Consider the following 17,646-nt stretch of genomic DNA (forward strand, 5'->3'; position numbering starts at 1 on the left):
GATTGCATGCTATCTTGCAGGGGGAAAGTAGAGGGAAGGGGGAAAATTTAGAACTCAAAGTCTTATAAAAGTGAATGTTGAAAACTAAAAATAAGTTAATAAATAACTTTTTTTAAAGAATTTTAAAATAAATAAATAAATAAATAAATGTCTATTTTCCCCTGAAGGATTACACCCAGTTTTGCTGGGTAGGTTATTCTTGGTTGTAATCCTAGCTCCTTTTTCTTCCAAATACTATATTCTAAGCCCTTCTCTCCTTTATATTTTTTATAACTAATTTATTTATTTTTAGTTTTCACCTTTCTCTCCTTTAACATGGAAGCCTCTAACTCTTATGTAATCCTGACTGTGACTTCATGATATTTGAATTGTTTCTTTCTGGCTGCTTGAAGTATTTTCTCTTTGACTTAAGAGCTCTGGAATTTGACTATAGTATTCCTGGGAGTTTTCATTTTGGGATCTCATTCAGGAAGTGATCCGTGGATTCTTTCAATTTTTATTTTACCCTCTGGATCTAAGCTATCAGGGCAGTTTTCCTTGATAATTTCTTCAAAGATGATGTCTATGCCCCCCCCCCTTTTTTTATCATGGCTTTCAAGTAGTCCGATAATTCTTAAGTTATCTCTCCTTAATCTATTTTCCAAGTCAGTTGTTTTTCTAATGAGATATTTCACATAGTATGGGAAAATCCACCTACCTATCACATTTTCTACAAACCTAGTCACATCTTTGCCATAGCTCAGTGTTCAGTTCTGGCCCTCACACCTGATGAGAGACATGATGAAGGGCCAGACTACTGTTACGGAGGCAAGTAAACAGATGAAAACCAGGATCTATAGGAGCTCTCTGGAACCAGCTCTGATGTCACTTAGGGTTGAGACACAGAAACAGGAACCAAAGACCTTGAGATGATGAATATACAGCCAATGGTTCAAGCCTGGAGTCAACAGAGTTAACAGAGTGAAGACAAATTAGAATCTATAAACTGAAGCTTGACTCAAAGTATATGTGGCATCAGAATCAGCATAGCCAAGACAGCCTGAAACTGCCGTAGTGTCATGGTTTTGGGGGATAGGAGCTGATAGGTTTGGCCTGGTTCAGCTGTCAAAGCCAGTAGAATATAAGCTCCCTGAGGTCAGGCCCTGTTTTTCATTTGAATTTTGTATCATCAGGACCTTGCACTTAGTAGGGTCTTAATAAATGTGGGTTGAATTGGATTAGAAGGCAAGTCTTAGGAGCACATATGAGATTGCCTAAAGCTTCATACTTTATCCAGAGTGCCCTATCTGTATAAGGAAAAAAGTAAAATAGATGGCCTCAGAGGGCCTTCTAACTCTAAATTCTATAATTTTAGGGCTAATTTCCTACTCCCTTACAAGATCAATTTTTTTTCTTCAGAGTGGAACTTTGTAGTTTAAGAAGAGTTGCCTGAGAAGCAACTTGAAGGTGAATCTTTGATGGGCAGTTGTTTGGAAAGTGGAAGTTAGGCCTTCTTTTTGCTTTGTGGAGGAAAGATCAAGAAAAAAGATGTCAGAAACTAGATATAATGGACATTTGCAGATAATAGGAAGATTTTCCTGACACCTCATGATGTCAAACATCATAAAAAGGTACTGAGGGAAATTGGAATATTCTTTTCTAAAGGTCTTTAAAACAGAATGAATTTTCATGTAGCATCCCCTCTGGAATACTCCCTCCCTTGCATTACCACTGGCAATCTGAGTCCCCAGAGGGTGGTTGCTACCTTGAATTCCAAAGGTTATTCTATGGGGTTCCTCATTTTCTGAAATTATAGTTCATGAACCCTCTCCCCATGGTGGGAGGTAGCCAGAAGTCACAAATTAAAAGCATTTTCTAAGATGATATAACAATAGTTTAGAACATTCTCCTGTAAACCTGGGGCACATTCTTCCACAGATACATATAACATACATGAGTGAGCACAAACTTAGAGTATACATGTAGGGAACACATATGACCAAGGCAACTTATGCCTCTGGGATCTGTAGGGCCTCAATCTTCCTTTTCTCCTCGTGGAGATTTTTGCAGATTCTCCACTGGGCACAATATCTCTGTCCAAATCCCTCAGCTATGGTCCCAAGACCTGTTCCTCTCTACACCTGAGTTTTTGATGTCCAGGGTAGCCTTCTCAAGTCTATAGCTAGTGCTGTTTGAATACTGCCTCTGTTTGGCGGGTGTCTGTGTGTCTGTGTGTATATGTAGGCATATATGTAAGTGTCTAAATGTGTATAGATATAGATAGATACATGTAGATATCTACATCTATACGCTCCCTGATAAAATCAGTATCTCCTCATTGGTAAGTAACTTCACTTTAAAGTATCATGACCAATAGTGGGGAAGAGGTAAGAAAGAAAATCTCTTTCTCCTCCCTTCATCCCACCACTGTATCTAGTTTTTGGTAGAACAGGGCTCACATTCCATAAAGTTGCTCTCAGCCTAGATCAGCTCAAATTGATGGATTTCATCAATAGATTCCAAGACTGGCAGGTTTAACTATTTAAAGGCATTCACAAGCATGCCCAGTATTTGTTTCACCAATGTCTACTCTCTCGTTCTAATTCAGTCAAGAAATTTGTTCATATTTCATAAAAGGATGATAAGGGATGGCAGAATTTTTACATTAATGCCTCATTACTTCTATTATCTGCCCTTTACTATCTGTAATTGCATGAGTGTAATTGATGTAGTCACAAATAGCAGAAACAGTATAGAAATAAATTGGTTAAATACCAACTATCTCCCTTTAGTCACCTTAATGGAGTAGCTAATGAACAGTCCTTCCTGGAAACAGTGATAAATCAGGGAACCTTTCGAGATCACTTTCAACTCGAAAATGATTCTCTATTATTAAGACAAATCAAAGTATAACCTCATTATTTGGACATAGTGGACTCCTGTAACACCACAGAAGAGCAGGGGAAATGAAGGCATGGAGTAGCCAATGAGGCAAAAGAACAAAGTACAAAAAAGCCTTGAAAAAAGCAATTACAATCACAATCCAAAGCGTAAATTACAGAGAATGAATTTCCACTACTGTGGGAAGAAACACCTTTAGGACACAAAGATAGCATCACCACTTGCAGCTTGAACAGGGAGTAAGGAAGACTTGAGTTCTAAATCTGCCTCAGACATTTCCTAGCTGTGCGACCCTGTGCAAATCACTCACCTTTCTCAGCTTCAGTTTCTTATCTGTAAAATGGGTATAATAATAGCACCTATCTCACCAGGTTATTGTCAGAATCAAATGAGTTTACGCATGTAAAATACTTTGCAAATCTTAGAGTCCTATGTAAATGCTAGGTGTTATTATTAGTAAAAACCAGATATATGTGTATATTATACACTTTAGAAGCCATACTCACTTGGGACCTGTCAAAAAGAGAATGCAGGGTATGGGTTTTTTTTTCTTTCAGTTTTTGTACTCTGGACATTCTACCTCTTGGCTATTTTGATCTACAAAGTACTTTTTTCAGTTTACTTGGTTGGCATTTCTCATTTACCTCTCCATCTTCCTTACAATGCCACATAAAGGTCTTAAGTGCTTTTGAATAAATTTAGATATGATACAGAAGGGGTATCATCATGTCATTTTATATATGAAGAAAGTAAAACTCAGAAAGGGTAAGACAAGACTAGAACTCAGGTTTTCTGATTCCTCACCCAATAATCATGCTAATTAGGATCTGGCTGTAAACCTGATACATAGTGCAATCTGCCATCAAAAAGTAAAATGGCTGCCCCCAACTTGTCCATATGGGTATATCATCTACAATTTTAAATGGATTTCAGTGGAAATTGCCCTGAAGATAGAGATCACAGAAAGATGTGATTATGCTGAGGGAAGTCTATGGTTCAAAGAACTATTCACTCACCTAGTGGAAATTCTCAGGTTCTATAAAAATCGAATCTATTACTTTACAGTAATCATGTTATGGTTATTCATTTCAAATGCTTAATTTCCATTTCTCAAATATGTCATTCTGACAAAGGTACACATTGGCATCTGATGCCAGTTTGGGGAGGGGTATGAGTCTGTGCTTCAGTCACTTCATGATCCCAGTTTCAAGTTGCACTTAACAGACTGCGAAGTTCTGTGGTCAACAGAGTGGCAATAGTGAAGTGAAATAAACGCTAGTCTCAGGCAATAGTTTAAAGGAGAATCATCAAAGTGAGACTTGTCTAGACAGTTGGGCAAGAAAATCTTAGCTCAAGAGTAATCCCTGATTCCTTTGTTGTCTCTTTGCAAGCTGGTTTTTCTGCTCTGGGATCTGGCTAAAGAAGGAGGGAGCCAGTAATGTTTGAGTAGTGCCTACTCAGTAATGCCCTGAGTTAGTGGCTCTTTGAGGATTCTTCTCTTCTTAGTATTTGACATTCCAGTTCATCAGTTAAGTAGGCTCTGAGTTTGCAGACTATCAGAATACTAAACACTAGGAGAGCCACACTACACTCTTCTACCTAGGTCCCTGGTGCTTAGGTTACCCACTTAGATCTGATGACTAAAGGTAAGAAGTTAAAAATTAAGAAAAAAAACCCTAAAGAGGTAGAAGGAAGTGGGATGAAAATTTCCCAATGCAGGAAGGACAAGAAGATGATTTGACTATTAGAGGGAAGTTGCATTTCCAAGTATATCCTGACCTAGAGAAAAGCCCAGATACAGCATACTCCTCCAGACCAGCGCAGCCCTGAGTCAGGTGTACGAAGATAAAATATTGTTTTTCTTTCCTTGCCTACAATAACCTTGTTTTCAGGCTTGAATTTCATGTCTTAGTCATATGGAAGAGCAAGTGCTTAGGAGACCTGCTTGATGTTGGTTGAGAGGAAAAAAGTCAGTACTTTGCTGGTATCTCAGAGAGTAAAAAGGGACATGAGACAATTGAGATGCACTAGGTATTATTTTACTGGGATAAAAAGTGAATCTTAAGATTTATAAGATATCATAGAATATCATATTGTCATTGATTTAGAGCTAGAATGGAGTTCTGAGATCACCTAGTAGCCCCTCATTTTACAGGTTAGGAAACTGAGTCACGCTGAAGTTATTTGCCCAAGTCACGTAACTGTTGCCTCACAGACTGCCGGGAAGGATTTTAGAAATCTTCTAGCATCTTGCCTGGTTTTCTCCTGGGCCCCTCCAACACTCTTATCTTGTATTATGTTTATTTAGTATAGGTTGTCCCTGCCCCACCCCACAATATATTGTGAGCTTCTTGTTGTTATTCGCCTTTGTGTCTCCAATTCCTAACACAGGCACATAGTAGGTATCTGGCACACAGTAGGTGGAGTATTGAATAGAAATGAATGCAGATCAAGAACTGGAAGGGATCTTAGAAATCATCAAGTGCTACTTGCTTCATTTAACAGATGAGGAAACTGGAACCCAGGAAAAAAAAAGAGATTCCACACAAGTCACACAAGTAGGATGTAGAGCGAAGAGATGAAACCAAAACCTCCACCCCCAGATCCCATACTCTGTACTATAGAAGACCAATCCCTGTTACAGATGGGAAAATGAAGGCCCAGAAAGTTGAAATAACTTGGAAGCATAGAATGTAAAAGCTGGAAGGGACATTTGGGATCTAATTCTCACCAGAACCTAAGCGTCTGAGGAAGTGAAAGCTCAGAGTAAATTCATGCCATTCGCATTCTATGCCATAATTACTTCTTGTGTATTTTTCTCCTTCCTATTTTTCCTCACTAGGCTCACCCTATTCCTATCCCTCCTCACTCCTCTGCTTTACTTCTACCAGCTACCTTGCCCATCTTTTCCTTAACCAACCCATTCCTCCAATAGTCCCTCTCTTATCCCCTATTCCTGCCCTATCCCCTTGCCCTCTTATTTCTTTCTGTGTTTAGAAGACTTCTGTACCTTTCTAGATAAATATGTTGTTACCTCTTTATCGCATTCCTGATGAGAGTAAAGTTCCATCCCTACCCATACCTTCCCCTTACTAGCTTCTTTCGTATTAATTTTTCCTTTTATGTCTCATTTGTATGAAATAATTTCTCCTTTTTATCACTCTATACACAGTTTTACTTATTTTTAGAATCACCTCCTCATACAAAGCTCAATCCAAGCCTTTTTTTCCAAACCATCCAAATAATGACAGTCATAAGGGTACCGATAATATTTACACATATAAGAAGCAAACAATTTTACCTCAGTGAGTCCCTTTTTTTTCTTGTGTAGGCGGTTGGGGTTAAGTGACTTGCCCAGGGTCACACAACTAGTAAGTGTCAAGTGTTTGGTCTGAGGTCACATTTGAACTCAGGTCTTCCTGACTTCAGGGCCAGTGCTCTATCCACTGCGCCACCTAGCTGCCCCTAGTGAGTCCCTTATAATTGGTCTTTAATGTTTACCTCATATTTCTCCCAGATGTTATATGTCAAATTTTCCCCTTAAGTTCTGCTGTTTTCAACCTGAAAAGCTTTCAGTTCATTAAACATTCATGTTCTTCCATTCATGATTATAGTTAACTTTGCTGGTTCATAACCCCAGCTCTTTAGCCCTGTGAAATACAGTCTTTCAAGATTTAGGATCGTTCAACATAGTGTCTGCTGGGACTTGTGTAATCCTTACTGTAGCTCCATGATATCAAAATTTTTTTGTTGTTGCTTCCAATATTTTCTCCTTAACCTGAGAGCTTTGAAACTTGGCTATGATATTCCTGTAAGTTTTCCTTCTGGGATCTCTTTCAGGTGGTGATCAGTAGGTGGTTGTTTTTTCCTATTTCAGCTTTGCCTTCATGTTATAGAACTTCAGGGTAATTTTGTTTGATAATTTCTTATAATGTCATATCAAGATTCTCTTTATGGTAATTTTCAGGTAGTCCAACTATTCTTGTATTATTTCTCCTCCATCTGTTCTTCAGATTAGTTGTTCTGATGAGATGTTTCACGTTGTCTCCTATTTTTTCATTCTTTTGATTTTATTTTTATTATTTCTTGATGTCTTAAGATGGCATTATCTTTCTTTTGCCCAATTCTAGTTTTCAATCCGCCATATTGGCTCTGCCCCCCCCCAATTCTAGTTTTCAAGGAATTATTTTCTTAAGTTTTTGATTCTCTATTTCAAGTTGTCTGATTAGGTTCCAGTTTTAAGGGTGTGCCTGACAATAGCATGGTACAAAGAGGCAATAGTGGGTAGGTTTTGAACCTTTGCACCTGGGCATGATTGAGTCTCTAACTCAATAGATCAAAAGTAAGTGGGGGTTTGCCTAGATCAGGAGTTCTCCATCGACTGTGAGGACTGTGATTACACCAATTGCAAACGCCAGAAGTCTTCTCCCCAACGACCTAACTCCAACTGCTTCTGATGCCAAGTGTCTGTATCCCTCTAATCCTCCCATCCACAGAACCTTCCGACCCTCTTAAGAGGATGCACGGATCTGGCTCCTTCCTGATTTGCTAGGGCTAAGGCATTTGACCCCAGGGAACATCATCTTTCTACCAATAGTCGAAGTCGGGGTAGGGTATGTGTGTGGGGAAAGGGGGTGAGGGGGTGTCGAGACTGCTCAGTAGTGTGGCAGGTCACCCTTGGCTGTGACTGCTGCGAAAGGTAGTATGGGCAACTCTGAGGTAGCATCAGAGGTAGCCATTCCAAGCTGCGCACATCTCCAGGAGAGACAGTCCGGAAGGGCTGTGAAGAAGCTAAGCTCTTTCCCCTCTTTATGCATCCCTCTCAAACTGTGGTTCCAATCTGCACGCCTTGAGATAATGGTGGAGCTTGATAGTGGCAGAAGTTTTGAGCTGAATGATGATGGATTACAGGAAGACTTGGGTTGGGGTAGCACTATTGGAGAGGGGACAGAGCGTGCGAATGTAAGAATGTGAAGAGAGGGATGCGACTTCGGGGGTCGCATGCGTACACAACTGAATCTTTGGGTGAGAGAGTTTTCCCTTCAAGCTAATTCAATTAAGGCGACAACAAGCGTCTCTTGTGTGCAGAGCAGATTTCGGTATAAGACAGACTCAATCAAAGTTGAAGGAGCACCAGTCCATGAGGATCCCTGGGTGAATGTTTGGGGTAGGGTTGAGGGGAGGGAATATATATATATATATATAGCTGGGAGAATCACCATCCTACCCCCATCCCCCAGGCCCATTCCTACCCTGAAAGCAGCTTTAAGGAGGTTTATCCTAAAATAGAAAGCGAAAGGAGTTTGAGTAAAAGCAATATAAAGCTAACCCGCAGAAAATAAGTTGAAGGGAGGGGTGTGAGGGTGTGAGGTGGATGGCACTGAGCCAGAGAGGAGGGAAGGAGGAGTGAAAGGGGCTAGTTTCCGCCCTAACTCTGGCCCAAACCTGTGCCACGGGGCAGAAGAAAGGCAGCCACTGCCTTAACCAGAGCTCAAGTCCTGGTTGCAACTTGGAGAGAGGATGCGGCAGTTACGTGGTAGGTACGGGCGCGGGACCAAGCTGACCAAGGCAATGTGGATAGATTTCCAATTTATAGCTCTCACACCCCAGTGACAGGTTGTAGCCAGAGAGGCAGGGTGTGTGTGTGTGTGTGTGTGTGTGTGTGTGTGTGTGTGTGTGTGTCTGTCTGTCTGTCTGTCTGTCTCTGTCTACCTGTCTGTTTAGAATCACAGCATCACAGCTGGAAGTTCAGCAGTCTTCGAGTCCATCCCTCCCCTTCCATTTTACAGATGAGGTCACTGAATCAGAGAATTTAATGAGTTCTCCAGGGTCACGCAGTCTAGTGCGTATCCCTATTCGAACCCAGATCTCCCAGACTCCAAGTCAAAATACACCAGTCTTCCACCATGAACATAATATCGTGGGAGTCTAGACTTCTCAAAATAACTTTGCTATATTTTAGTCACCACACAAAGCCGAGGACAAGCTTTTTCAAAGCCGAGTTAATAGGGCAACTTGCTCTAAGGAATCTCACGGGATAATGCCTCCAGTGGGAAGAAGCTGGAGTTGAGAGCCTTAGGGAGTGAGAGACGGTGCTGGGCGGCGCTATTCCTAGTACCCGAGATTGCCATCTGCACCTGCGCTAATCACCAGTTCGGAGAGACCTCTGCACTTTAGGGTTCTAGAGACAGAATAGAGAGTGAAGAAGAGTGCTTTAGAGAGAGGGAAATTAGACACCCGGGAAGCTGGGAGAAGCGGTTGGGCTGGGGTTGGGTGATGGCGAAGCCGTTTGTGGCAGTGACCCAACCAGTTAGTTATGTTGTTATGTCCCTGAAGTAGAGTTAAGTTGAGCGGCCCCGCGAAGGTTGCAGGAGGGAGTTCGGGTTTCTGGAGTCTAGGGTGGAGTGGAGACAAAAGGCTTGGGGTTGGGGTGGGGGGCGGGAAGGAAACGGGCTGAGACTCGAACTTTCCAATTTGCTTAGCCTCCCGACACTTGAATTTCTGCTGCCTGCACTTCTTCCTCTCTGCTTTCGCGGCACACAGCCCTTTCACAATTTTAACAGGGGCGGTGGGGGGGGGGAGATGGGAGGGGACGGAGAGCGGAAGAGTGAGAGAGATAGAGATACATGATATAGACGTAGGGTGAATGGGGCCTGCCTAGGCTCCCAAAGACAGCCCCACTTCTACAATGCTACTCTGGTCTCATTTCCCACGGATGGACGGAGATTTAAAATTGGCTCTGGAGAAGAAGCTGGATTCAGATATTGCTCATTATGTTTGCAATTTGGGCCGCTAGGTGGCGCAGTGGATAGAGTGCTGGGCCTAGAGTCAGGCAAACTCATCTTCCTGAGTTCTAATCTGACCACAGACAATAGCCCAACGGCTCTCTCCGGAGGAGCAAGCAGAGTGCCCTGGAGGGGAAGCAGCCTTCCAAAACAAACAAACACACAAAGAGGAAGAACTAGTCAATCTCAGTGTTTTCTGAGGTCCTCTTATGTGTCCAGTACTGTGTTAGGAATTATGACCCATCTGGAGAAATATTCAATGAGGTGTCTGCCCTCAAAAGCCTTGGAATGCTGAAACAGAGAAGAATAAAATCATCAAGCATCGAACGGTGAAATTGCAGGCCCAGAAATGTAGCTGAAGTTGAAAAAAGGGAAAGGTCACTTTGCCTTGAAGGATGGGCAGAGAGGACTGGGGAAAGCATTATGGGTGGGAATAAGAGCAGAAACAAAGGCATAGACCATTCAAAAACAAGACATAAGAGCAAACATTAAGGAGACCCACTTAACTGGATTTAGAATTAGCACTTTGGAGTCATAGGAGACAAAGTAGTTGAGGTACAGTGAGCCCAGATGTAAAGGACCTTAAATTTCAGATGGAAGGGCTAAGATTTCCCCAGATAGGCAGCATGGAGCCACTGCGTGGGAAAACTTGGAATGTGAATGAGCTGATGAAGGGCTAGTTTTAGAAAAATTAGTCTGCCTGTATAGATTGGAAGGAGGCTAATGCAACAAACCTTGCATGAAGGGATTAGGGCATGAACTAGGTGACAGCTGTGGGAATGTAAGGAAAGGGGTGAATCTTAAGACATTTTGGGATAAGGAAGAACAGAGATTAAACAACAAATTAGATGTGAGGAGAGATGACTCCAAGATTTCAAATCTAGGAAACTAAAAGAGAATTAGGAAAGTTGGGAGGGGAAAAGAATTTTTTCCTTTGTTTGTTCTGTGGAAGAGATGAGGAGTTTGGTCAAGGATAGGTTGAATCTAAGGTAAAGTTGGGACATAACCCAAAGGAAGCCGATAATACAAGGACTATGGTTCAGGGCAAGGTCAGAGTTCGAAACAATTGTTTTCTGTGATTCCAGGCTTGGACATTTCATTTTCCTTTTACATTTCCAAGTTTGGTTTTCTTTGTTGTTTACCATGAGGAAACCATGACTGGGCCCAGGGAACTGGGATACTACACCCACTCCCTGTCCTATACCTAGACATGTAGCTTGGACCAGGTTCAGTCCTGTGGAGCTTGCTTCTAATGAAAAGGGTTAGGCTCTCTTTTTCGTTGTTCTTTGGCTTTTAAACCCCAACCTGAGGGCAAGACAACAAAGTAACAAGTATTTATCAAGAGCTAACTATCTTCCAAGCATTTTGCTAAGCTCTGTGTATACAAAAGTAAATAAAAAACGAGAGTCTCTGTATTCAAGCGGCTTACATTCTGTTAGCGGAAAACAATTCAAAAAAAGGGGGAGCCAAAAAGTTAGGGAGAGTGAGATGAAAGTATCTAGGCAAGGAATGGTGTAGAAGTCAGAAAAGTCAGAAGCGCTAGCTATGTGATCCTGGGCAAGTCACTTAACCCCAATTGCCAAATAAATAAATAGATAAATAGATAGATAGATAGATAGATAGATAGATAGATAGATAGATAGATAGATAGAGATAGATGAATGAATGAATAAATGAATAAATAAGTAAATGAATGAATGAACAAACAAATAAATAAATGGATAGATAAATGAATAGATAGATAAATGAACAAATGAATGAATGAATGAATGAATGAATGAATGACTAGATAAATGAATAAATAAATAAATGAAAGTCAGAAGCATAGCTTGGGAGGGAAACCAAGCTGCCCTGGACTCCTCCCAAAAATGGAGCCCCTAGGGAGAACTTAGCAGTAAGAGCTAGGCCAACGAATGACTGGAAGCAGGCCCCAAAGCTGTGGTGGAATCAGGAGGAGCAGTTCTGAGCATGCTCTATGGGAGCATTGCTAATCATTTTTTGTCTTAACTTCCACAACATCTCTGGCATCAGTCCCCATCCATCTACTTGTAGGGTCTAGTTCAGATGTTCTCACCTCTCATTTAAATTTGTCATCATTTTCTGGTTGGGCTCCCTCGCTTCCAGTATCCTCCACACAGTTACCCAATTGGTATTCTTAAAAACCTGCTCTGACTGTATCACCCCTGAACCTTACTCAATTTTTTTTCAATGACTACCTATTGCTCTTAGGATAAAATATAAAATACCCAACCTGGTATTTGAGGTCCTCAACACTCTGGCTGCCATCTATCTTTCCAATCTTATTTTATGTTACTCCTTTTCAAATCTTCTTAGCTCTGCTCAAACTGGTCTGCTACCAGCTCCTCATATGAAAGACCATCTTTTTTTTTTTTCCCGAGGCAATTGGGGTTAAGTGACTTGCTCAGAGTCACACGGCTAGTAAGTGTCAAGTGTCTAGTCTGAGAGTGGATTTGAACTCAGGTCCTCCTGAGTCCAGGACCAGTGCTGTAGCCACTGCATCACCTAGCTGCCCCCTAAAGACTGTCTTTTATCTCCATGTCTTTGTTTGGAGGAGGTCTAACATTTATGGTATTTATTCTTTCTTCATCTCTGGCTCTTGGAATCCTTAGTGTCCTTCAAGGCAGAGCTCAGGAGTCACTTCCTATGTGAGACCTTTCCTGATTTCCCTAGCTATTAGCACTTGCTTTCTCTCTTTGAAACTACTTTCTATCCTCTTGTATCTACTTTGTGTTTACTTCATCTGATCATAGATTTAAAGCGGGAAGGGACCTTAGAGATCATTGAGTCCAACCCCATCATTTTACACATGAGGACACTGAGGCCCATAAAGGTTAAATGAATTGCCAGGAGTCATACAAGTAGTTAAATGACTAAGGCAATATAAGAACTCACAACTTCCTACCCCAAATCCATAATTCTATTACCTACTGCATGTGTACAATAACAGCTAGCATTTATATAGCACTTTAAGGTTTGTAAAAATGCTTTACAAATGTTACTTAATTTGATCCTCACAAGAATTCTGAAAGATGGGTGCTATTATTATTGTTCACATTTTACAGATGAAGAAACTGAGGTAGACAGAGTTTAAGTGACTTGCCCTAGTAGAATATAAATAAGCTCCTTGAGGAAGGTCTTTCATCTTTGTTTTTATGTCCCTAGCACCTAGCAAAATGCCTTGAGCATAGTAGGTGCTTCGTAAATGTTTGTGGAATCAAATTCTATTGAAGTTTTTTTTGCAGCCGGGTAGGAGTTGTTAATGTGTGTAGGATCAACAGTCCAGAGATGAGGTAACAGCTAAGGAACTATAAAGGATCAAAGTTGGAAAATACAAAGGGAAGTAATTTTCTTGCCTATGAGAGAGTAGAGAGGGCTATGACTTGTGATCTTTACCTCATTTGTTTTTCTCTTATAACCTAGACACATCTCAGATCTATAACTTTTTTAAATCACCTGACCATCAGCCTTACAACTTTCTATACCACAGATTGCCTTTCACATCCAGTTGTCAATCATCTTCTATTTGCCTCCTAATGGTCACCTTGCCTTATTTTCCCCATCTCTAATCCATCCTCTCTACAGGCTGTCAAAGTAGTATCTTTTTTTATTCAACATTATTTCTGTTGCATAAAAAAAATTACATATACATATAAATTACATATACATATACATATAAATCACATATACATATAAAATTACATAATTTTACATAATTACATATACATAAAAAATTACAATTACATATAATTTCAATGCATCTATTGTACATTTTTTTCTTTTTTTGCGTGTGTATTATTTTTTTCATTTTCCAGTGAATGGTGTATTGGTGTCTGTGACACAGAATGGAAGAGAAACTGAACTGCAATAAATATAGACTTTTTTTTCATCTCCACTGACCAAAAAACAGAACTACAGGTGCATCCAACCACAGACAAACATTAACCGGTCATGGGAAATCTGTATGGGCTGAGTGGATTGAGAACATTTGTTACTCCCAAAAATATCTGGAGAGGAAGAATGGAGGATTGGCATTGAGAAAAATATGGGGATAGTTAAGTGGGTATTGTCTGAAAGTTGGCATTCATCTATGGCTTTAAAAATATATCAAAATAAGAAAGAGTGTAAATTTAAAAAACCCAGAAAATACTGTTTTCTTAAAAATCCAATTACCTTGGCACAGGCTCTGTGGGTAAAAACAAACACAGCACTCTCAAATCCTATTACAGAAGAAAAGTGACTTTGCTATATCAGTGGAGTGAATCTAACAGCAGTTTAGATGCAATTCTCTCCCCCACAACCTCCTTCCCTGCCTTGATAGGACATCCTTTTTTTTGGGGGGGGGGGAGAAGCAATATATATATCATTATTTCAGATTTGAAAAAAAATTAGTATAGCTGGGAGGAGAGAGAGTGAGAGTGAGAGAGTGAGTTTTTAAGTGGTTATTATTATTTTAATTTTCAGTAGGATATTCATTTTTCACTGCTATGGTTTGATCCAAATTAGCAGTCGGAACCTCAGAAGGTTTAGCTCCTTCTTCTGGGGCTACAGATTCCTGGGCCTTAGGTGTATAGCTGAGGGCTTCCACTGCTGCTGGGGTCCCCTTGGAAGAAGCAGTAGTTGCTGCTAGGTTCTTAGTCTAAACTGGAGCCTCTTCACTTTTAGTTTCTTGGGCAAGCCTCCGTCTTTTTTTTTTCCCTTCCTTTTTTGCTTTTGTCATCTACTTTACTAGTTGCTGTGATTTCTGAAGACTGAGATCTTTGCCACAGTGCTAGACACTGAAGTCAGAAGCGTCACTACTGGGAGCTGTAGCAGAGGCAAGGGCCTGCTCCCACTCCATGTCCTTCTGCTGCTCTGCCTTTGCATCAGGGTTCCTCAGGCTCTGATTTCAGAGCCTCTTTGCCTACCACTGCATCTTGCTCTGATTCCTTGTCTTCAATCTTGTTAGCATTGATCTGTGAATTTTTATTGGTCTCCACTTTGTGGTTCTTCACATCTGTGGTTTCTGCCACTGTCTGGTTCTTGTCATTCTCCTTAGGAGTTTCTTCTTATTCTACACCAGCTTCTTCAGCCTTTTTGTCTTCATCCTTGGCTTTCTCATCATTTATATTGTGCTCTTTCTGACTAATCTTGCCTCCCATCTTTGGAGTTCTATTTGTTCTCTTGCCCACAGCCTCGATGTGTGTATGATGCACCCTGATGTCACTAAGAGAGTCTCAGGCAGCCTAGGGTCCACTCTGGTGGGTGTGAGTGGTATAATGTCTCTCCTGGGATCAAGATCAGAGACTGAAGCTTGAGGAGTCTATTGGAGCAATGCTGCTGCTGCTACTCCAAAGTAATATTTTTAAAGCACAAATCTAATCATATCACTTGATAGGATCAATACAGATTCCTTCATGGAACGTTTAAAGCCCTTCACAACCTGCCTGTATTTCCAACCTTATAGTGCATTATGAACCTTCACATGCCCTATGATGAAGCCAAATTTGCTATTCTTCACCCACAACATTCCATCTCTCTGCCTTTGCACAGACTGGCTCCCATCCCCACCTCACAAAATCCATAATTGCCTGCAAAGCTCAGATCAAGTGCCACCTTCTATGGTAGGCTTTTCTTGATCTTCTCAGCTGCTAATGCCTCTCCCCGTAATTCCCAGAAAAGCCCTTATGTGTATTTTAAATATATCTATGTATATATATTACCTCCCCTGATAAGCTTCTTGAAGGCAGGGACTGTCTCAATGTTATATTGAGTGCCTAAAAGTGCCTGGTTCGTGGTAGAGACTTAGTAAGTGTTGATCGATTGAGCTGAATTCAACAGACTTGGTGTTTAAAAAACAAAGGGAAGAGGGGCAGCTAGGTGGTACAATGGGTAGAACACTGGCCCTGGAATCTGGAGGACCTGAGTTTAAATATGGCCTCAGACACTTGACACTTGCTAGCTGTGTGAATCTGGGCAAGTCATTTAACACTGATTGCCTTGCAAAAGCAAACAAACAAACAAAAAAAAAACAAAGGAAAGGGCTAGGAATAAGAAATTTAATCACTCCATTTTAATACCTTACCAGCAAATGGTCCATCAAAACCATGGAGCTCAGATCTCCTTAAACCCCAATTTAAGAAAGTTGCTTCTCTCTCTCTCTGTCTCTCCTCTCTCTCTCTTCTCTCCTCTCTGTCTCTGTCTCTCTGTCTCTCTGTCTCCTCTCTCTCTCTGTCTCTCTCTGTCTCTTTCTGTCTCTCTGTCTGTCTCCTCTCTCTCTGTCTCTCTCTGTCTCTTTCTGTCTCTCTGTCTGTCCCTCTCTCTCTCTCTCTGTCTCTCTCTCTGTCTGTCTCCTCTCTCTCTTTCTCTCTCTCTGTCTCTCTTTCTGTCTCTGTCTGTCTCTCTCTCTCTCTGTCTCCTCTCTCTCTGTCTCTCTCTGTCTCTGTCTCTCTCTCTCTCTCTCTCTCTCTCTCTCTCTCTCTCTCTCCTCTCTCTCTCTCTTTCTCTGTCTCTCTCTCCTCTCTCTCTGTCTGTCTCTGTCTCTCTCTCTGTCTCTCTTCTCTCTTTCTGTCTCTCTGTCTCTCTGTGTCTCTGTCTCTGTCTCTCTCTCTGTCTCCTCTTTGTCTCTCTGTCTCTGTGTGTGCATGTGTGTGTGTGTGTGTGTGTGTGTGTGTGTGTGTCTCCTCTGTTTCTCTGTCTCTCTCTTATGTTTTAGGATTTATAGATGATCTACCTCCTTTGTGATGAGGTAACAAGTGTTACAGGCTTTCACACAATCTTTGGTAGACTAGCCCAGTAGAGGACAAAGTAACTGAAGTGGAGTTTCTAAGAATACCCTGGCTAATATATCACTGTCTTGGTTAGAAAGCTGGTGGAGGCCTAAGCAGGATCTAGGGTTTGAAAGCACTAACTGGCTGTTTGGAAAAAAAAAAAGCCCCCCATGGCAAAATAAGGCTAGGTAAACAGGCATCTGTTTTTGGCAGCGTGCTGCTCCTGCAGGTGGTCTGGTTTCATACCGCTGCTTAACAAACCACAGTTTGTCACCGCAGTTTGTGTGAGTACCCCTCCCCTTCCCCACAGGCTCCTCTCAAAGGAGACATACAGGGTTTATCCAGGGAGATCAGCAACTCAGTTTCCTTGCGCCTGACCTCAGATAAAACAGGGTACCGGTCTGATTCATCCTTTCCTCTCTTATTCAAGGACCAGATGCCCACTCTTGCTGGTTCCAGTCTTTTAGTATTGGGCAGAGTGAGCTGTACCTTGACCCTCTCCCCTCTCAGATTCCATCTTTCTCTGTTGAAGAAGACCAGCCATCTTCAAACCATAGAATGTTAGAACTAGAAGGGATCTGGAAATCACCTAGCCCAATATTGTCATTTGTAATATATGAGAAACATGGTATTAATTGATTAGAATTGGAGCAGCTGGGTTTAAATCCTGCCTCTGATACTTACTGTGTGATTTTGGAGTAAATCACTTAAACTCTCTAGAACTCAATCTCCTTATCTGTACAATGACGGGGTGAAAGATATGATCTACAAGGTTCCTTCCCCCTTTAGATCTGTGACCCTATGATCTCATGAAACAAAGGTCCAAATAGGAGCAGGAACTTAAGGTCATCCATACAGTTAGTGGCAACCCTATGACTAAAATCTAGGTTTCCTCGCCTCACCTGACTCTCTGCTTTTTCCATTTCACCAACTGAACTCTTTTTACATGGAAGCTGCCCAATTCTGTCAGTCAAAAATTTTAATTCTCTCTAAGATATTTGGCTTTATGTCTTTTTCTTGGTGGCAATCAAGGTTAAGTGACATGCCCAGGGTCACACAGCTACTAAGTGTCTGAGGACAGATGTGAACTCAAGTCCTCCTGACTCCAGCAGCAGTGCTCTATCCATGGCGCGAGCTAGCTGCTCCAGCTTTACATCTCTGTGAATTTTATAGGACCATAGAATCAGGATTGGAAAGTATTGTAGTCCAATCTC

General features: G+C 41.3%; 1 protein-coding gene and 1 pseudogene across 5 annotated transcripts in view; one reads left to right on the forward strand and one right to left on the reverse strand.

The window, feature by feature from the left end:
- Positions 1-17,646, forward strand: part of CIITA (class II major histocompatibility complex transactivator) — an 84,626-nt gene that overhangs the window by 21,288 nt on the left and 45,692 nt on the right. The window contains exon 1 of one of the 5 annotated variants that reach the window (XM_020972513.2): positions 8,269-8,416. The exons of the other annotated variants lie outside the window; for them this stretch is intronic. Coding sequence (XP_020828172.1) covers positions 8,401-8,416 — 16 coding nt within the window. The 5' untranslated portion in view covers positions 8,269-8,400. Of the gene's footprint in view, positions 1-8,268; positions 8,417-17,646 lie in introns of those variants that run through there. 5 annotated transcript variants of the gene reach the window in all.
- LOC110198302 (uncharacterized) lies at positions 14,030-15,657 on the reverse strand (annotated as a pseudogene).

Source organism: Phascolarctos cinereus, unplaced genomic scaffold, assembly GCF_003287225.1.
Source record: "Phascolarctos cinereus isolate Bilbo 61053 unplaced genomic scaffold, phaCin_HiC Scaffold_4;HRSCAF=312, whole genome shotgun sequence".
NCBI classification, from domain to species: Eukaryota; Metazoa; Chordata; class Mammalia; order Diprotodontia; family Phascolarctidae; genus Phascolarctos; species Phascolarctos cinereus.